The sequence below is a fragment of the Poecilia reticulata genome, chromosome 7, assembly GCF_904066995.2.
Source record: "Poecilia reticulata chromosome 7, P_reticulata-male-v2, whole genome shotgun sequence".
In the NCBI taxonomy this organism is placed as follows: Eukaryota; Metazoa; Chordata; class Actinopteri; order Cyprinodontiformes; family Poeciliidae; genus Poecilia; species Poecilia reticulata.
The window spans coordinates 7,254,490-7,275,646 of NC_088836.1; the positions used below are offsets into that span (position 1 = coordinate 7,254,490).

General features: G+C 40.3%; 2 protein-coding genes across 5 annotated transcripts; one reads left to right on the plus strand and one right to left on the minus strand.

Moving 5' to 3' along the window:
* Positions 1-76: 76 nt before the first annotated feature.
* Positions 77-13,467, minus strand: tpx2 (TPX2 microtubule nucleation factor). 4 transcript variants are annotated; one of them, XM_081608727.1, is made up of 16 exons: positions 13,448-13,467; positions 9,518-9,653; positions 7,778-7,909; positions 7,601-7,685; positions 7,443-7,505; positions 6,640-6,749; positions 6,408-6,556; positions 6,003-6,174; positions 4,404-4,542; positions 4,098-4,317; positions 3,907-4,002; positions 3,658-3,831; positions 3,433-3,579; positions 3,240-3,351; positions 1,965-2,131; positions 77-1,671 (listed from the first exon to the last, which is right to left on the minus strand). In XM_081608727.1, the coding sequence occupies exons 2-16, from the start codon at positions 9,627-9,629 to the stop codon at positions 1,564-1,566; spliced, it is 1,986 nt and encodes a 661-aa protein (XP_081464853.1). In that variant the 5' UTR covers positions 9,630-9,653; positions 13,448-13,467; the 3' UTR covers positions 77-1,563. The 4 variants fall into 4 exon arrangements, with proteins under 4 accessions (XP_081464853.1, XP_081464850.1, XP_017161092.1 ...); XM_081608724.1 differs by lacking the exon at positions 13,448-13,467 and adding an exon at positions 9,947-10,064; XM_017305603.2 differs by lacking the exon at positions 13,448-13,467 and adding an exon at positions 9,947-10,063 and having other exon boundaries at positions 7,790-7,909.
* A 35-nt stretch (positions 13,468-13,502) lies between these two features.
* LOC103466989 (rho-related GTP-binding protein RhoA-C) lies at positions 13,503-20,990 on the plus strand. The gene is made up of 5 exons (XM_008412994.2): positions 13,503-13,609; positions 14,847-15,002; positions 16,901-17,021; positions 17,099-17,229; positions 19,198-20,990. The coding sequence occupies exons 2-5, from the start codon at positions 14,847-14,849 to the stop codon at positions 19,369-19,371; spliced, it is 582 nt and encodes a 193-aa protein (XP_008411216.1). The 5' UTR covers positions 13,503-13,609; the 3' UTR covers positions 19,372-20,990.
* Positions 20,991-21,157: the final 167 nt, after the last annotated feature.

The following is a 21,157-nucleotide window of genomic DNA, read 5'->3' on the forward strand; positions in this document are numbered from 1 at the left end:
TCAGGGTTACCAATGCATTTGGCTCTGGAATGCTCGAGTAAAAACAATGGATTTAAAAAAAAAAAAAAAAAAAAAAAAAAACATGACACAGAATGGCTGTGAACCTTTGTAAGAAATACAAAATTACTCCCGGAATGCCAGAACACCTAAAGCTTTTTTTTAAATGCATTTATTTTTAACAAAAAAAAATAAAAATACAAACAAGCATTTTCACTTATTTCATAAAGGGACATTTGTAAAGGTTCACTGCACAGTGAAATATCCCTAGACTATTTCTTGTAAGATTGCAACTTACAGTTAAAATCAGAATCAGTTTTTAAAGTACACACACAATGTTTTCATAAAAGAGAAAGACTATACTGAGTTAGTGCAACTATGGCATTGACCTGTTAGAGTCTGTGGGAAAAAAACCCGACTGAATGGGAGAACCAGAACCAGGAGATGGCAGCCCAACCGTCACTGGTTATGGAAACTTCAAGCAACGTCAATTCTCTCTACTCTTCCTTCAGACTCCAATTTCCAAATAAAATGCAAATCGTTCAGGCATAGAGGCTCTTAATGTTCTTACTGCAGCCTCAGGCTTCTCCTTGTGAAGCTCCCCTTAGTTCTTGTGCAAATTCTTTGCTAGACTATCCTCACGGTTGTGGCTATTCCTGTGGCTAGTGGACCTTTTTCCTTCCACTCCACCCATCGTCTTCCAACCCCTTCCCTCAGGGAAAGGGCTGAGGAGCATCCACAGCAAGAGCACCAGACTCAAAGGGTTTTTACCCTTCAATTGTCAGACTGCTAAATTCAAGCAGCATTTAATTCAGCTTTCTTACATTTTAAGTAATGTGTATCATAGAGTTGCATTTCCCAACTTCAGTCATGAAGGCACACTGCTCTGCATGTTTTAGATCTTTCCCTGCTTCAAGAAAACAAGTTCAACTGATTAACAAGTTGAACTAATCAGCCATCTTAAATTAGGGAAATATGCAAAACATGAAGAGTACTTGATTTATTTATTAAGCTTCTTGACCTGAGACCAGAGTCTGAATTTTGCACCACAAACAAGCAGATGTGAGCTGCATGGCCGTTACCAAGCTCAGGTTTGTTGCTGGACAGCAACATGTTTTGATGCCAAATTGCACTCAGCACTGTTTGTTTTGAGCCTGAGGAGAGTAAAGGTTGAATTATAGTCACGTGTTTAATGCGTAGTCATTTGCATAATTGTGAGAAGCCACACAAGAACATCAATGTTGAGATGGAACACCAAATAATTTTTTGCCAGTTTTGTGTTCTGGATTCAGTGACAGGCTAGGATTTCAAATAAAAGTTTTATTACAGGAATGTACTACATGTGGAAGTTTATGCCCACCCTTTAAAAACCTAAAAAAAACAAAAAAAAAACAAATTTTGCCAAGAAACTCACTAGAAACTCAAGATATGAGAAAAATTAATCGCCAGCTGAAGCTGAGATCAAGTCAAACTATAAACAAAAGCGGTCTTCAGGCACCTCATTACAACAGTTAAAAACTGAAAACACATTTAAGGATGTTTCTGTAAAAGGGATCTTGCTGCTTGTTACCGGAAGCGTTTGGAGAAGTTTGGCGACTCTGGGACTGTAAGAGGAACGTCACTCTTCTTCACAGCGACAGGTTTATAGTGTCTGACGGGCTGAGCTTTGTGGACCTGAAGGCAGGAGGAAACGTCACATGGTAAAGTGGTTCAAAGGCAGATTTAATCTTCAATGCTTCCCATGTTCAGAACCAGATCAATTTGTAGCATGACTGAGATCAACATATTGCATTTTTGATGTGCACACTTGTGTCAACTCCAGTTTCGGTTCTTAAGTAGAACAGAATCAATGACTGTGAATGAACTGGAGCCCAGTTTGCAAATGTTTGTGAAAGTCTTATTTAAAATTTTTTTTTTTTAATTCCCAGTTTAAATTAACAAAATAAGTCACCCAGACAGAAACTCACTTGTTCTTGTCGCAGCCTGGCAATCTCGTCCCTCTCTCTCTGCTCTTCCTCCAGCCTCTGCTCTGCCTCCATGCGCGCCCTCAGCACCTCTTTTTCACCAATCAGACGCTCGTACTCCTGCCACTCTTGGGCTCTGCGCTCTGTGGCCAACTGGAAGGGCTCCACCGCTATGGAAGAATCAATGTTTTCTCATGAGGTGCCCCGAATTATGACGCCATGTATTGAGTGACGCCACTGAAGAGTGTCTCAGCCTCATTAACGAGGCTGGAACAACCTTCAGGACACGTGAGCAGGATTCCTACACAGTCTTCCACTCATACTGATGAGCATAATACTGATCACCAAGACTAAAGTCAATAGTGGAGGGAAAAAAAAAAAAAATAATTTTTTTACTTCTTCAGAAAATCCAAGAAAAAAGGAAGTCTGGACAGTCAAATTTTCCAGACTCAGTTTGATTTTAGTATTCCATGTCAGGACATTAATGGAAAAGCAGATGCAAAGACTGTGTGATGCTATCAGAAGTTTCCCATAGTACTCATATGAATACCAGGCGTATTGAATGTGATGTCAACCTTAAAAGTAATAACTGGGGTCGTCAGAGTTGCTCCCACTTCATCAGGGTGAAGTCTGACTTTTGAAGGGTGTTGCAACTTCCAGCTAATTTTTCCAATGGAAAGTCAGAATGTTTCAGTTTCCGACTAAAATTAACTTTAATCATTGTGGATTCTATAATGATTTAGAAAAACAAAGTTCTCAAATCTTCAGCCAATCAGACCAAAAGTTGGGGTCCAATACTTCAGAGTCTGACAAATAATGTGCCAATATATCCAATTTACTCATTTGACATAATTCCTAATTGAAATCTTGGTTTGTTTGTTTTTAAACTTTATATCCACAGCCACACGTCCTGGCGCAGTGTTTAATTTCAAATAGCAAATTGTGGTCGTTTTGAAGCAATCCGATTGGATGACGGGTTAGCTTTGCACTACCCTGACCCTATAGGTTTGGCATTTTTAAAATGCATGTAGATGAAAACTTCTGAAACAGATCCCATGTGCACATTATTTTAAATGTGGTGGAGATACTGAGACCCAGCTGTGTGTGAACAAGGAGTCAGAACATGATTGTTCTTGGTCATTTTCTGAAGAAAATGATAGTTTAGCAATACGTCCTCTTGTAGGCAGTTAAGTAATGGCCAAGTCAGCAGCTGTTGTAGTTTAACTACAAGCCCTAGTCATCAGCATCATTTCACTACAGGCTGGATTCTAATCTTACCCACTGATGTCCGGTTCTCCTTCTTTGGTCGAAATGGTTCTTTGTGAGTGACTGTGTTGGGCCTGGCTTTGAACGTAGCCGCCTCCTCCTGCTGCTTCTGCTCCTCCTTCACCTGCAGGACACAGGACAAGTCAGTCGGCTAGGAGACTCCGCCACGAGTCCCAGACAGTCAGCTGTAGGCGGCCAGTCCTACCATCTGCTCCCACTGCCTGTGCCTGCCTGCTCCTCGCTCGTCGATGTGGAGCCTGAAGGGTTCGGGCTTGGTGGGCTCCAGCTTCTTCTTCTCAGGGAGGACCACTGCATTGAAGTCTGGCAGTGGCTGGGCCTTGAAGTGGGGCACCTGGAAGCAGCGCAGACACCATGAGCTGTATGGACTCTGAAGGGCGACGTTTCCAGTTCTGGATTAATGAAACCTCACCTCTTCGTTTTGCAACTCTTCCAGCCTCTTCTCCTTAAGAGCCTGTCTCTCCTTGTCCCTCTGCTCAAACGAGAAGGGACAGACCTCCACCTGGTGGCTCTCGGGGAGCTGCGGCTGGAATGGAATCCCAAAGTGGGGGACGGAGACGGCTTTGACCGGTGAGGGTGGCTTTACCTGAACACAACAACAAGATCACCAAACTGAAGCGACAGTAACAGGAGACCCAGAAAAGCGAGGGTCCTTCCTTACCTCCTCAACCTTTCGCTCCATACGAACCCTCTTCTTCAGGGCAAATGCTGGAGACTCTGGTACAGTCGGATACATTACCTTCTTCTCAGGTAAGCCCTGCCCACAGGAGAATGTCTGCTTTATAGACGCTTATAATGGTTTGACGTTCTGAAGACAAGACTGTTCCAGATGAACTGTCTGGAGGGACTCACCACGACACCATCCAGGACCTTCTTGGGCAGGGGGTTTGCTTTGAAACTGGGGGGCTTCTCCTCATCCTGCGACTTCTTGTTCAGCTGTCTCTCCTGAAGTCGTTTCTCTATCTCCAGCTCAAATCCTTCAGGTACCGTGGGCTCCTTCACTGCTGGCTTCCTCAGTTCCTCAGGGCCTTCCAAAATCCTCTTGTTCAGCTCCAGGGCTTTGATTTTAAACCTGAACACACACGACGTTGTGGGAGGAGTTGACACCTTACAGAGCTAGCTGCTCTAATGATGAGCTCTTTAGAGACGGGTTCTTACTTCTGAAGTTTCTCCAACTCTTCTGCCTCCAGCTCTGCACTGCTCTTCACAGAAGGTTGGCGGCTTCTCTTTCGGGTCATCAGCTGGGGGGAGTGAGGCTGGGTGAGGTGCAGGTGCTGACCCTTCAGCGGAGACGGCCCTGAGACAAGTCCAGGAAAGACTCAAAATCCAAGAAATGACAATATTTCCATCTAGAGTTGGTTGACATGGTGGGAAAATGAATGGCAGTACAAGGGTTTCATGTTGATTTTGGTTTTGCACATCTGAATTACTGCCAAACGGATTATGTGATCTTTCCTGTTTTAACAGTTTCCTCTCAAGCACCTGTTATCTTTTCACACCACAATTTATTTATTTTTTTATTATTTTGAAGCAGTTATGAGGCACGCTGTTGAGATGTTCTGAAAATGCTGCTCAACATGTTGTTACTAGGTAACCAAATAGTGAGTGATGCCACCCATCTTGCCAAGATGGTTGAGAGAGGTTAGGCAGCTAACACCCGTCCTCTGCCTACACCCCCAAAATACCGTGAGGTTCTGGTTCAGCATTATTGAATATTCTACCCAATTATCCATTGATATTGATCGCATGTCTATTGTCATTTATATTGCTAGATTGATGGAAATGGGACTGGACAATAAATTAATGAGACTAGGATTAGTGTTTCTATTGGGTTTTTTTTTTAACTGCTGGTTTCTCTCTACAAGGATGCCATTCTCTCCCCAAGAATGCATGGGGTTCCTCCCACAGAGAAAGGTTAGGTTATCTGGTGGTTCAAAATTGTCCCTCAGGTGTAAGTGTATTGTTAGTTCTGCATGTCACCCTGTGATGGACTGCTAACCTTTCCAGGGCGTACCCCACCTCACATCCAGTGATCCCTGGAGACTGGCACTGGTTCTACCCTGACTGGCATTGGGGTGTAACCACACCCAAAACTTGACACAAGATAGAGTTCACAAGAATATTTTAACATCACTCAATTGAAAAAGTCAAAGATTAAATTTATGCTGGGGGGAAAAAAAAAAAAGAGGGGAGACCTGTTCTGCATTTTTTTTAAAATAAATTTTGCCACAAACTGAAACTGATGCCTTTCTTTTGATCTTCAGATCTTGGGACAGAGCTTCAGCTGTGCATGGTCTGCAGTACATTTCATAGTTTCTATTAATACAGTATGCTGTGATTGTGAAGAAGCTCAAGGTTTCCCAAAACATCCATCAAACTCAGGTCAACTCACAGAAGGAATGATTGGAATAAGTCACTTTCTGAATATATTTTCTGTCATTTGTAAGCATGAAAAATCTGAAATCTGACTTTGTACAAAAAAACAAAAAAAAACCTGATTTTATATTCAGTCATATCACCCAGGTCAACTCGGTCTGAACCATCATTCATTTCCTTTTAAAAAGATCCTAAACTCAAGACATGAACCACTGATGACTTTTTAGACGATGGCTCCAAACACTGGCATGGAAACAGGTTCCATCTTCAACAATATTGGACCACAGTAAGTGAGGAGCAGGTTTCCAACTAACATGAAAGCATCAGGAACATCTCAGCTCCAAGCGTCAGACTACAGACACACCACTGAAGTTGCTTCACCTCTCTCTTGAGTCCTGCGGCTGCGCAGGTGGTAGCGGGTGGGGGTCCTCTTCTGGAACTGCTCTATCTGCTGAGCCATCGAAACATAGACACCAGGCCCCTCCTTACAGTTCTTGTGGCCTGCTGACAGGTTGAACGGTTTGGGCACCGTGGCTCCTTTCCTCGCCTTGGCCTTTAAAAACGAACATTAACAACTCAGTTGAAGTGTGTCGTCAGCTTGTAGCCCTAATACAACTTAATAATGACTTCAATCGAACAACAATCTCAGGTGAAAAGCCAACAGGTCTGGACTTCTGTCCTCCGACTTCTGGTAACTTGGATGTCCTGCTTCAGAACAGGAACAGCCACTGCTGGCAGATGTGTATGTGTTGACGTGTGTGTGGATGTGTGGGAGGAGTCGCTCACAGGGGAGGAGGGCTGTCGTAGCTGACTGATGAAATCCACCTCCTTCTGCGAGGCATTTGATGAGGCAGGTGCTTTAATGCGGGAGTCTGTGTTGAAGCGGAAGTCTTTAGGCACAGTTACAGACATCAACATCTTCTTTGGTGGTGGATCTGAAAAGAGAGGCTGTTGAAATTTCTCAAACACTTGTTGTCCGTTGCAACAAGTGTTAGTGCATAGAGTCGTCTTTACTCACTGCCAGCCAGAGCAGCTTTGTAGCTGGCCTCGTTTTTCCTCCGATGCAGAGCGACTTCCCTCTGCAGGCTCTTGATGCGTTCCAACTCCAGCTCCTCAGAGCTACTCAGCCTGTGTGGACAAAGTGAATGTTCCTGACTGTTGTATATTGACCCTGTAATTTAAATGGTCAGCATTATGCATTTTCCAGGAGCATATTGCCATTTATAAGCCCAATCAAGTAACGGTTAACTTCAGTTTTTTTTTTAAATAAAAATGCTGTATTTATCAAATATGACTCCAAAGAAAATTGACTTTGTAAATTAATACCCTGAAATCTGGACACCTGTCTCCTTAAAAACTCCTGTTCTTTCTAAAAAAGAAAGGGAGTCATCACATTGCCCTTCTTTTAAGTCACGTATTTATCAGCGTAAAACAATTTGCATTCTTCTCAGTTGCACCGTTCTTAGCTTATAGTTTGTGTAATGCAGCAGATACAACATTCCATCAAGTGTTTTTTAATTGCTGCCACTAGTCTAGAAGAGTCGAGTGTGAGGGCTGCTCTCTGAGGCTCAATCTTAGAAACTGCAGATCAGAGGAGGATCCATGTCTGGAAGGCAGCACTTGGTTCATCCAGACATTTTGCACAGAAGAGTGGTTCCAATGGAGATAAAAGGATTTCTCAAGAATACATGAAAGAATCAAAGAAACTAAGAAGAATAAAACTTACTCAGGAAATAAACAAATAAATAAATAAATAAAGGTTTGTTGGTAATTTGAGATTTTCTTTTTAGGAAAATGTAATAATTTCAGGTGTTTTCTTACCCTTTTGGTTTCTTTAAAGGAGGAACATTTGTACTGCAGCTCCCCTCTTTACGTTTTGAAATCCTGTAATATAAATGCAGGTCACAGTTCTGCAACGCTATACGCAACACACACAACACGCGATAATCCTTTACTAATAATTCCTGAACAAACTGTACCTGCGTTCTTTGACAGGCTCTCTTTTCGCCTGGCCTGATTTTTGGGTCTCCTCGTTTGACGGGACACGTTTAGCTTGGCTTTGACCTGAAACAAAGCGATCACTCATAAGTTTTCATTCAGCCTTTAGAGATCTTTTATTCCTACCAATACAATTCTAATCTTGTTGACAAGCGTACAGAAGCACCGACCAGATTCCACATCTTTCTCAACTTTATCCCCATAAGCTCCAGAACGATCAGCCTCCATGAACTGCTGGTCTGGTCTTGCAGGGGTGAGAAGTTGAGGACCTGCTCCGTCAGCATGTACGTCTGTTCAGGACAGTCCAAAGAGTGTTACAGTGTTACTCCCTCTCACACACACACACACACACAAAAAAAAACTGTCTTGCATAAAGACAAGAATTAGCCACAGCTTTTACTTCACATCACTATTTGGTGGGGAGGATTCTGCTACGCCTAGAGAAATTGGGGCTCAAACAATTAATCAGATTAAACATAAATGATGAAAATCAACTAATTTAGAAATCAGTTAACTTGAAAATACAACCATTTTCTGAAAGAACTTACTCGACAGTAATCAAGCCAAAACTATGCCAAAAGACATTTAGCATTTAATCCAGAAAGTTAAAAAAAAAAAAAAAAACTGTAAATAGTTTCTACCCAGGACTGCTTGTGGAGCAGTTTTATCTTCACTTGGTTCAAATTCTGTAAAACTCTCCCACCTTATGCCATCCAGTTATCAGTTGTTATAAAAATAATCACAAGCTCAGTCCAACACTATTTGATGTTGAGCAGAAATGGTTTACTGAAGCATTTAGCTGTAGATGATTCTTTGCTACAAATGATTAAGCTGGAGGAATGCTATGGAATTGAATGTAGAAAATAAAATGCTTATTTTCTTATTTAGAAAAGGGAATTGAGTTGTTAATTTGCATTTTATCAACATTTTGTAAATTAATCCTTCATTTATTCAGAAAAATCTCTTGAGACTCGTCTAATTTTACAAAGGTCTGTTACATATAACAATAACATCAAAATACAATCTACTTAATTCTAAAAGTCATCATACCTCAATAGAAAGGTTTGCACTGATACAAGTGCTTGCAGACATAAATAAGCTTAATTTTTAAATAAAATCTGCAGAATGTAGCAGTTTCTTAGCTGACTAGTCGACAAAATTCTCCATTGTTAATTATTAGCAGCAAGAACAATTATACGAAAATGGGAACAAGTTATCTCTGCAAGATATGGAGGAAGATTAGGACAACTAAAAAATAAAAATAAAGTTAAATTACACATGTTCCTCAGGAAAGTTGGTTAATATGCTTTAAGGTCAGATTTCTTTTCGACAAATTGTATTTTTTCTTTCCATCAAGTTCCCCTTAACAAAAGGAGTCACTTAAAAAGGTAGTGTGGTTTCTTGGAAGAAAAATTAGCCAGGCCCAACGAAACCCCCTCCCCCAATCTGCCCTAAAGCCACCACAACACCGAAGAAGCAGCACCACCACATGTACCTAAAATTATCAGCTTTTGTATATATACACACACACCATTCTGCTGACAGATTATGGATCTTGTACAGTAACATTTGAGTTAGAATGCTTAGCGTTTTAAATTGCCGTCTATGCATTTGGAATCGCTTTTCACCTCCTTTGAATCCGTCCACTTATCTAGCAAACGTGTTTGAATGTTCAAGACAATGCAGACGGCATCACGTTTCTGAAAACCTTCCCTCTGTATAGGAAAGTTTTATCCAATTCAAAGAAGTCGGGTTTAAATGTTTAGCATCTCCACCGCCTATTTCAGCTTAAACAGGAAGTGGCAAATTATAGAAACAAAGCAACAATGGGTTTCCAAACGTAAACAGAGAGCCAAATTAGAATCGATGCTGGATTCAGGAGTTTCGTAGACACTTACCAAACCAATGGTCGTCGGTTTCTGCATCTAAAAGCTCCTTGAAGTCCACAACATGAGACGGAGCGTCAAAGTCGTAGCGCCCAGAAGTCTCCCCAGAGTCCGTGTCGGCCATAATCACGTCTCTCCAACAGCTTCTCTAAAACAGTTCAATTCAATAGCTCTTCGTCAGCCTTAATTAAAAATTATTAGACAGAGTTAATAAATAACGATAAACAACTTTACATGTCAGCTTCTCTCCCCTCCCCCGGTTACCAAAACATGCTAGCAAAAAACTCCAAAACGTAACACGTTCCCAATATTCAAAAAATTCTACTCAAAGTACCGCCTAATTGTAACTGGACCATTGGAGAAAGCGTCAAACTGGCAAGAATATCCCAAAACTATATTAAGACAACTTATGTATTCTCAGAAACGATCCGAAGAACTCACCGTGTTAATCTATTCCTCAGTATCACAGTATTAAAACGCAACCGTCGGGCTGAGAGGTTAACGTTTAAAAAGACCGGTCCATTTCGAACCAGCCAATGGCTGTCAGCGTAAGTCATCAACTCGATGCTCATTGGTTTATACAAAAACGTATTACGTAGCGAGTTCTACGCACAAAACGTCATGGGTCCAGCTAACTTTCACTGAATTACTTGTTTATAAACATATTTTCTCAATAAGAGACAGCAAAGAATAAAAATAAAACTGCCATCTAGAGTCTTTGAATAATATTTTAAGCGATGATTTTTTTTTCTATAAAAGTGACTACATTTTTTCAGACAACTTACAAATTTAAATAACTTTATGCAACTGATCATTCATAACTGTGCACCACAGAAGAAATTGCAAAAATGTTAATTTTAATTTCTTCTAAAGTAAGAATTACTATCACTTTTACTGTTAATCTGATTAGAAGCTCCACAACTTTGCTAAACCTTATAAGTTCTTCTTGATATTATTGTTACTTTCTTTGGATTATTTTAGTGGTAGAGCAGTACAAACTGAGGGAATGAGGAAAAGATTATGTCCTTCAGTTAACATGTTGTACAATAGAATAGAATAGAATAGAATAGAATAGAATAGAATAGAATAGAATATCCCATAGTGGGGAAATAGTAGCAAGTTTAAAGTAAATGGAAGTATGCAAATTCATCCATGCACCCTTTATACAACCCAGCAGAGGTACACCCTGCAAGTCACCACTACACGCATGCGGGCGCGCGCACACACACACACACACACACACACACACACACACACACACACACACACACACACACACAAACACACACACACACACACACACACACACACACACACACACACACACACACACACACACACACACACACCTACCCGGAGTGCACCTACACAAGCACAGGAAAAACATGTGAATGCAGAAAGACTCCAAACCAAGACTCAAACCCAGGACCTTGCAAATTCATACAAAGGTAAAACGTAAAATAAATAAGAGACTGTATAGTAGGGGAAAATTTACAGCATAGGAAAAATATAACTGTAAAGTTATTAAAGTAGAAAGAGCATCAGACCAAACAAAATTTTAAATAATATACAAGATGTGTATATGGCCAGGATGGAGAGATCAGATTGTGCATTGAAACAAAAGCCAAGTGTTGGGGTTGGTATGCCACAACAATGTCTCAATAATGTGTAATGTACAATCAATTACAGCTCGACAACAGCATCTCATTCTGTTCACAAGTCTGTCTCTTCTTGATTAACACAAATCGCTAAAAGAGATCTTTCCTGCCAACTTCAGAGTTATCTATAGTAACTAAAGAAATTGGATTAAACATTTAGTTTCTCTTTGGGATCAATAAAGTATTTTTGAATTTAAATTTGAAGGGTGGCTTGCAGGTAATTAAGTTCTGGGGTACAAGGTTACAAGCCTCTAAACAGCAACTCAGCTGATCCCAGAGGCTTTCTAAAGGGATTTGGGTCTGGAGAAAATGTGGACCACTCCATTTGAGGTACCCCCAGACTACAAGTGCCGAACCCTAATGAGGCGATCGTATTGAGCTGGAACCATTCTGGTTCATGAAAATGAAATTAGGCCTGTGTTATTCATACAGGGGCACAATGACCAGGTTAATGATATTATTCAGATAGTATGGGATTGACACTAATATTCAAAAAGTATTGGATAGGTCTGTTTTGACTAGATACACCTGCCCATATGGTTACACTACGACCTCTAAAGGCTCATCTGGCGTCATTTCTTTCCGACAATCAGTTGTTGGAAAAAGACATAGCATAAAGCTCTCCTTGATGTCTCCAACATTTATGGTAGCCATCATTCCTGGTCAACACACAACACAACACAACACAACACAACACAACACAACACAACACAACACAACACAACACAACACTGGGGCCCATTGGCCCCCTGTCAAGCATAAATGCTCGGTTAAAAAAGTCAAAGTATTTCACCATAAGGGAACTTTGGATTAACTGATCAGTAAATCTTGCATGGCTGATTAGTACGATGACGCTCGTGTCTGGTGGTGTGGTCAAGTATACGTTGCAGTTTGTCTGGGATGCAGACAGAGATGATGTAAACAGGTTGAATGGTTTGGATACCTCTGACCTCCCTTAAATGCTCCTGAAGTTGGCTGCCGTTTATCATCCAGCTTTGCAAGCTACTGCTCACAATGAAACCCTACAGATGACGACTGCATTCAGGCAAAGAAAATCCACTTCGATGCTTTTCTGTAACTCTTCCACTTTCTCTGTGTCTCTGTTGCAACCTGCTGATGACACTTTGTGACATTCTGAGCTCAGAGGCCACTTCCGTCTGAGAACATCCTGTCTGACGCCTCGCAACGTTGAGCTACTGTTAATCAGTTGTTAGGTGTTGTCTTTGTCTCATTGTGTCAAAATGTGAACAGCATGATGAGGACTGTCTTAACACCGATTCTGATTGAACCAGGAAATTTATGGGCGATTCATAGATCAAACACTTGTGACTTTTGTTGTTAACCTCCTTGTTAAAGAACAAGTTGTGCAAAAAAGTACTGACACACAGAACAGTTGGACATGTGCAATAAAAAGTTCATAGAAAGTAACTTTAAATTCACCTTTAGAGGTTATTGTGCATTTTAAGTTCATCTTAAAATTTCCCCCAAAAGCCAAATAACTAACATTTTGGACATAATCATAGTACATAGCAATAATATAAATAGAATATAATAATGTAAGAATTGTTCTGTTAGGGATAAAATTATTCTGGTAAACGGACCTGGGTGGTGCACAGGAGGGAAAATGGGTTTACTACAACAGTTCTCATGGTTTTCAGTTTAACTTAAATAACCATGGCACTTTTCATCTTTATAACAGTCTGAACGAAGGATTGAGGAAGCTAAATGAAAAGTCACCAGTGTGTAAATGTCCTAAAGATTTCACTTTGAGAGAATGGTGAAACTTTGTTCTGTGACCCAATCCCAAAAGTAACTTCACATGGGGCCACACAAGTCTGAGGTCCATCAAATTTTACTTGAACTTGAAAAAAAAACACATGGCACTGCCATGAGAATAATTGAAAGCTGTTCATGTATCAATGGGTTGGATTTTTATCACGGGACTAGGAATCAACCCAGAGAGCTACACAAAAAACTCAAAAATATAAATTCAATCTTGTTGAGGTTCAGTTGAAATCTAATTCTATTCTACACAATCAAGCTGCGTTTACATTCAGAACAGTCAGACTGGAACAAATCGCTTAATTTAACCAAGTTTGTGCAAATATTTTGCATCCCAATACAATCCAGCAGTGATTTACCAACTCAATATAGCGACTTTAATACTTTTTGTTGTTTTCAAACAGTAAAAAATTACCTAACGTGTTAGTAGGCAGGTGGAAATACTGACGAGTGAAAATTAGGATAGGATAAAGTAAAACAAAATAAAGTTTTGTTAGCTTACGGAAAACTTGATGATCAGTATCCATGCCTCCGGATGGTCAGTTTACCTGTCAGTCTAGATTTCTCTGCGTCCCATTGGGTGGAAGACTAAATTGTGGGCAAGGAATTTGATTACGCGTCACCGGGGCGGGACTATTGTGTCTAACAGGAAAACTACAGAAAGGCAAGTATCTCACCTAAAACCATCGAACTTCTCATAATTTATTGACCTGAACCACTCTCTACTCGGGCGCTTTGTACACCAGGACAGCAGCTAGAGTCGGACGCATTTAAATGAGTTTGTTTTCACTTCAGGAAAAGGCCAGCTCCTGCCGAACAACTACCCAAAGTTAACAGGCTAACAGTTAGCTTCTTGTGATTGCCTGACACTTCCGTAAAGAACACAGAAATAGTACTGAACGTCATAGTCACATTCAGGTCGGATTGAACTTTTTATTAAAATCCTAGCTGTCTTTCACTATAAAGACAAAAGACGACATAGGAAGGTCCCCCTACATGGCAGATTGCTGCATTTTCTGTTGCGCCAAATGACTTGACCGGTTAAAAACATGTTTCAGTATCCATGTAAAACATACCAGGTCATTTCATTCCGGAAAACATCTTGTGTATTTTTCATGCACAGAGAAACTGCCACTGAACTGAGCCCGTTTTAAGTTAAGAAAAAAATTCAGATTTTTAGAGATATGTTCATCATATCTCTAAATCTGTTCATCATTTCTTTGGAAGAAAAAAATAAAAATTTTATTTTTTTGATCGCTGGTTACATGTAGTTACAAATCTATTGTTCAACTAATAATAGTTGTACAACATGAGTACAATATGACTTTATGAAGATTTCTAATTGAAATGATTTTATTTTTTTCCTATTTCAAAATCACTTCTGTGCAAAAGTCAATATCTGTAATATCATGTTAACAAGAATGGGGAAAAAAAAAACAATAACGACTGACATCCTGGCTGTGCTTAGTGATCAGTGGAAAGACTCCAAACTACAACCCACAATAGCAAAAATAAAAATCTATTTTTTAGTCACAGATCAGTCAGTTGGAGCACAAGCGGTGGCTCCAGACTTGTTCAGCTACCTTCAAATATTTTAGACACACTTCTGATATCTGCAAGTGATAATCCAAACGAGTGGGATCTGAAAATTATATTTCAATGTACAGAATTATTGATGAAGATTTAAAGAATAAATACACATCTGACTGCTTACATACTAGATATATAACAACAAGACAGAATGTCAGTACATTTTATGTTAACACAAAAATGATTTGCTAATCATCAGTTTCATTTTCTACATTTGTAATACATGTAATCTGTCTTGTACATTTCCCACTTTGCTGTAAACCATCCTGAACTTGGTGATCACAGTCACATTTGTCTTGTGGTCTTACCAGATGGCTGCGATCAGAAAGAAACTGGTGATAGTGGGTGATGGAGCCTGTGGGAAGACATGTCTGCTCATAGTGTTCAGCAAAGATCAGTTCCCTGAGGTCTACGTTCCCACCGTGTTTGAGAACTACGTGGCAGACATCGAGGTGGATGGCAAACAGGTGAGCTGATGATTTGATAAAAGTACGACGGCGTTCATATATTTTCAATTCAAAAGATGCTGGATTTATCCCAAAGAGAAATGAAACGTTGTTATTGCTCATAACATGCACGTTTCCACAAGGAGGGTGTTGTAGTTGTTTGTCCTTTCTTGTAGACGACTTCCTTGTTGCATCTCCAATCTGGTCTGTTGTCCAGGTTAACACTCAGGGATTTATGCGTCAACTCAAAGCATAAATACCTTCATTATTTATAGCACCTTCATTATGTGATATCAGGACAACAGGTCCACAGTCATGGAGGACCGATGGGTGTCCCGATTGTTGGGTCTGTCCAGACTTCCATCCAGCCAATCCTCTTTGTTCTTGAAGCCTGTGCTCTTCTTCATCCCTGACCACACATCTGTGATATTGTTTTGTTGGACCAGCTTCTTCCTGTATTCCTCTTTACTGGCTCTAATCTTGAGTGAAACTTGAGCATGCTTCTCAATAATTCCCCGTTGTACTGTATGAACCAGGGAAACGGTACCAGTTGGGGTAACCCAAGATTAGCTCTGGTTGGCGTCACTTTGGTTCCTTGATGCCTTCCTCCCGTTCTGGCGCGTAATGATGCCACTTCTTGATAGTTTCACTGAAGTCCTCAACAGTCAGCTTTGGGTCAAACTGCTGAGCAGCAGCTGAAAAACACAAAAATAAGAGCGAGGAAGCCGCTGGTTTCGGCTGGTTAGAAAGACGATAAAAAACATTTGAAAAGTTTTGAAACACAATAAAATATTAAATAGTGTACTGGTTATAAGTCTGGGAACAAACACAAACCGTAGGATTCCCCCTGTACACTCAGTTAAATTAATAAGGACACGCTAATGACTATTCATGAATATGTATCTCAGTGTTAGTTGACATATACAATTACATTTACCTATCAAGCTCCAGCGTAGTGTAGCATTTGTGATGCTGCACTCATGTTAAAGTGAGGGAATCAATATTTAAAATATAGAGTTGTTTATCAGAAGACCTAAAGATAAAACTCAGTGAGGATCAGAGTTGATTTAACACTCCAGAGACAGAAAAATAGAGCAAAAGGTGTTTTATATTGTAGTTGGAAACATTATTTACAATATATACATGATAAACTTCCATCAAATAACTGGTTCAATCTTCCATTAACCACAAATATTTCCAACTATGTTGATGATTGAATTAATTCAAAAATGCTGATAAAGGTTTCACAAAAGTAGTAATAGTTCTGTTTAACCAGTTACCAATCCAAAAATCAACAGACTGAATCAGTCGTTAGCAGGTTTAGATCAGTGTTTCAGCCCACCTGCCTTACCTGTTTCAGGTGTTTCCCTTCTGCCACACCTGGATTGAATCTGTGGGTGATAAACATCCTTCTGCAGTTCTTGACGGCTGCAGAAGTGGTCATACAATAGAGGCCTATGAAAGACTATCAGTAAGCACATCATAATAAAAAATGAAAAACAAGTTATTTCGAATAATTTAAAGCCCACCTGCAGCAGCCAGCCCTAAACTTCTTTGTCCACCACATGCTCTCCCAGACCAAACAGTGCGCCCCGCCCTTCTTTTAAAAACTCAAGTCCCATGAAATCTTGCATGTTTAGCAGTCAATTAATCTGCGTTAGACTCAGGTAATTGACATATTGCTCAGATCAGACAAAACACTGGAAGGTCATGCTGAAGACAAGGAGGATCTCTGTTCTCTGATCGCAAGGTGTACAAAATACCCAGATCCCAGATAAGTAAGTATGATTTAAAGGGCCTAAAGAGGCATTCTTCTTGATTTAAATAACCAATGTCTGTCTTCGAACCCAAGGCTTGTTTTTCTGAAATGTACAACAGAGCTTTACTCAGACAGCTGTGTGTTTGTTGTGTTGTCTCAGGTGGAGCTGGCTCTGTGGGACACTGCAGGTCAGGAGGATTACGACCGTCTCAGACCTCTCTCATATCCAGACACAGACGTCATTCTGATGTGCTTCTCCATCGACAGCCCCGACAGCTTAGGTATGACTTCTCAACTCGTTTGTTTCCTGGATTTCTCCACTCCAAGTGAACCGCAATTCTCCTTGCTCCTCACGTAGAGAATATTCCCGAGAAATGGACTCCGGAGGTGAAGCATTTCTGTCCCAACGTGCCCATAATCCTGGTGGGAAATAAAAAAGACCTGCGGAACGATGAGCACACCCGCAGAGAGCTGGCCAAGATGAAACAGGTCGGAGAAGCTTTCACTTCGTAAAGCTTCTGCTTGTCCAAATTTCAAATGTGTTCTACTCAGTGGTAACGGTTCAAACAACACATTGCCATTCAATCGAAGCACAGTAACAAAAACATTTCACACTATGTGTCATGGATTATTGAAGTCATTTCATAAGAAAGAGAAAATATCACATAAACAGAGAAGAGCAAAATTGTGACACTGCACACAGTGCAGAGTTGAAGTGTGGAGTCACACTATATGCTTGCCATGGTGTAGAGTACGCCACTGGAAAGGGAGAAACCAGACAAAAGTCTACAAATCGTAGCTCCACAACTCTCCGAATCAGATGAACAGTATTTAAAATGTATGTTTTTCTTTAATGGCTTAAAGCAGGTTGAACTCCCCGCCTCTAAAGAAAGTAAAGATGGACTCCAAAGCATGGCTACATCAGTGTCAGATGGCAGCATCTGTTTCTCGAGCCAAAGTAGACTTCATGGGAGACAACTGGGTAGGAAAGCAAATGATCAAAAAGCCAGGCTGGAATTTGCCACAAAGCTTTTGGTAGAAAGTCCTTTGGACAGATTAGATAAAACAGGAGCTTCTTGGCAAGATATCAGCTCTGTGTTCTCAGATAATCCAAAAAAAAAGTCCCTGCTCTGAAACATGGAGTAGGCTTGGTTATGCTCATGGGCTGCTTTGCTCCCACAGGGTGTTTTGAATCTGCAGGAAATGTGGAGAGAGAAATGTGTCAGAAAGCTTGGTCTCAGTCACAAGTCACAGGTCATGGGTATTCCATCAGGATAATGACCAAAAACACACAGCTAGAAACAACTAAGAACGGATGAGACCAAAAACATTGGACTGTTCTGAACTATCCGTCTGTGAGCCCTGATGTAAATCCTGTTGAACATCTGTCAAAGAATCTGAACATACCGTCTTCAGACTTGAGACAGCTGAAGCAGTTTGCCGATGAGGAGTGGCCCAGAGTTCGGGCACACAAGTCTCTCTGGAAGCAGCAGAGGTTGTTTGATTGCAGCGATTGCCTCAAAAAGTTGAAAAACAACATATCGAATTCTAGGTGCCGTCATTTTTGTCCAATCTGGTTTCATTAGATATCTTATTTTTTTTATTAGTTTGTTGTTTTAAAATGATTTTGTTTATTTTGTTGGTTAATTTTCAGTACATTATAATTTATTATTGTCAACAGTTTTAAGGTATTCCAAAGCCATTTTGAGCCTTTCGTTCATTTCGTTCGCCCACGTCTGTATGTGCCGATACTGTACACCTTTTAGTAGATCTTAGCTTTTCTAATGCCCAAAAGTTTCCAGGTCAGAATTAGGGTGTTTAATAAACAAACATGGCACTAAGTGTGCGCTCACACCAGTCGTGTTTAGTCCACCTTAAAGTCTAGAAAGTTCGGTTCATTTGGGGAGGTGTGAATGCACAATTGACCTCTGATGAGGACCAACAGAGCTAAACTCTGGCCAAATGCATATGTGGATGCAAGTGGATCAAAGACCACTCCAAAATTAGGAAGTTAACTAGAGGAAGTGAGGGGCATTCTGGGTAAATGCAACCAAAACAAATGGCTTGTGGTATTTTTGCCATGGCAAAAAAAAAAGAAAACCTCCAACTGCTGAAATCTGACGCCACTCAATTTCTCTTTACGTTTCATGATGGTAGACGTTGCGCTCAGTGTTTGCGTTCTTCGGAGGTTTTCATGTTGTTTCCTTCAGTGGTTCTTGGTGCAGCAGGGGTGCAAAAGGCTTTTCAGAGGGGCTGGTTTGTTTGACAAAGTGCAGTATGAAAGTGAACCGCACCAGCTGAACATGAAACACATTTGCAATTGACAGGTGAAAACACCCTAAAAAGGGTTTCCTAAATACTTGTAACAGCAGTGTACCAAGTAACTTATTACTCTGATTCTTTTTGCTTTGACTGAATCAAGTTTTTGTTTTTCTCCTTCATGTTTTATCCAACCAGGAACCGGTGAAGACGGAGGAGGGCAGGGACATGTCAAACCGGATCAATGCCTCTGGTTACCTGGAGTGCTCAGCCAAGACAAAAGATGGTGTGAGGGAGGTTTTTGAGATGGCCACCAGAGCGGCGCTGCAAGCCAAGAAAAGGGGCAGGAAGAGTGGCTGCGCTCTGCTATAGAGAGTCCACTGCAGAGTCCGTGGTGGGAAGGGAAAGGCCAAGCATTCCTCCTGGGTCTGCTTTGTCACCAGAGCAGGCAGACTTCATTTGCTCTTAACTGAGATGAGTCCAAAATATGTTGTTGTCAGCCAAAGGGAAAAATTAACCAAGATTTAAAAGAAAAAAGAAAGGGAGAATTATGAACGTAAGGCTACATGTTTAGCTATAAATTCACCATTACATAAAAGAGAATATAAAAGAACACAGAGAAGGGAACATCGCAGGTTGTTTCTGATTTTGTTTGGCTAATTTTCTTTTTGAAAGAGTATCTCATTATGACATAAAGCATCTATAAAGTAGGTCACCATAATACTCCCACCTGATCTCTATGGGTTCATTTCGTATTATCTAGGTTTCTTTATTTGGGCCTAAATTTCTGTTTTATAAAACTGTATTTGCTGGCTTTGCGTTTGGGCTTCAACACATAACCATGTTAATTCAGTTAGTTGAAATTATCTTGGCTACACAGTCAGAAAATTGTTTTTTTCCTGTAGACTGCAGAGTATTAAATGATCTTTTTTTTTTTTGTTCCTGTGTAAACACACAGCTGTTAGTTCAACCGTTGTGTTTAGTGCAGATTCACATTCAGTTATTCAGCTAGAATTTACAGTTTGTCCCTAGATATCATGCAAGCCTGTGTTTCTCAAAGTCAATTATAAACCCCCAAATTCTCCAAATGAAAGTCACACACGCATATATATATATATATATATCTTTTAGTTATTACTGAGATATTTCTATGTGTATATTTTCTGGAAAAGGAGGAATAATTCAAGATATATCAAAACTAGTAAGCACATTCTCTGAACTGTGTAGTGACAGCTTTTTGAATACTCCTCTGCTTCTTTTTCTGTATTTAAAGACGTCTAAAAATGGCAAATATCATCTAACTCGTGCATTAACCTGTTTATTTTGCTTGAGAACTAAATTGAATGGAATATTAAGGCGTTGGGAGCAGTTTTAAGATGGGCCGGAGAGGCAGAGCTCTCCACGCTCTCTGGTCTCCTCCCATGTTGTCTTGGTGCTTTCAGTAAAATCTGTCTCCACAGTCGACCGTCGCATTCTGCAGAAGCAGGGCTGTTTTTCAAATCACTTAGTTGTTACCTTTGTAGGCTTTTCATTTGCAACAGAACGACTTTCAACTTTGACAAACCCTTGAAATGGGCAAGCAAACAAAAAAAAAAAACCCCGTCGGTGTTTCTCAGGATTTTGTTGCACTGATGTGACTTCTGCTGTTCAGTGACAGATTCTGCTGAATTGCTGAAACTCATCTACTTTGTCGTTCTCCCGTTATTTAAAGTTGACCTTTTTAATTTCAGCTTAACGTGTTTCCTGTCTGCAAGCTAACTCGCCTCCTCTTGGGTTTTCTGTTACTTTATGTGATATTCTACTGGCTTACCTTGTACTTTGCACAAATATTAAACATTAGGTCAGTGTTGTGTACACTCTGGAAACATTCTGAAATGCACACAGCTCCTGAGGGATTTGTAAGACGGTTGTTCCTTTATACACAAAACCGTTCTTGAAACTTCTGCAGATTTTAATGTATTTTAAAGGAAATAAAGTAAACGGAGAAAGGCGCTGCGGCTCGTTCTCGTTTGATTTGTCAAGACGATTTCAAGTGAAGTGCTTCACAGTCAAAGATATTAAATGTTTTCTAAAACGGGAACGGAGTTCTCTCATAAAAAATGGATCAAGATGTGGGAAAGCAGCTGAAGTGGTCCAGTTATTACCAGTTCCTGTTTTC

Coding starts and splice junctions, on each gene's coding strand:
- LOC103466989 (XM_008412994.2), top strand. CDS start 14,847: ATGGCTGCGATCAGAAAGAAACTGGTGATAGTGGGTGATGGAGCCTGT. Junction 15,003..16,900: donor TCGAGGTGGATGGCAAACAG/GTGAGCTGATGA, acceptor GTGTTGTCTCAG/GTGGAGCTGGCTCTGTGGGA. Junction 17,022..17,098: donor CGACAGCCCCGACAGCTTAG/GTATGACTTCTC, acceptor CTCCTCACGTAG/AGAATATTCCCGAGAAATGG.
- tpx2 (XM_081608727.1), bottom strand. CDS start 9,629: ATGGCCGACACGGACTCTGGGGAGACTTCTGGGCGCTACGACTTTGAC. Junction 7,910..9,517: donor AACCGACGACCATTGGTTTG/GTAAGTGTCTAC, acceptor TGTCCTGAACAG/ACGTACATGCTGACGGAGCA. Junction 6,175..6,407: donor TACGACAGCCCTCCTCCCCT/GTGAGCGACTCC, acceptor TCGTTTTTAAAG/GCCAAGGCGAGGAAAGGAGC.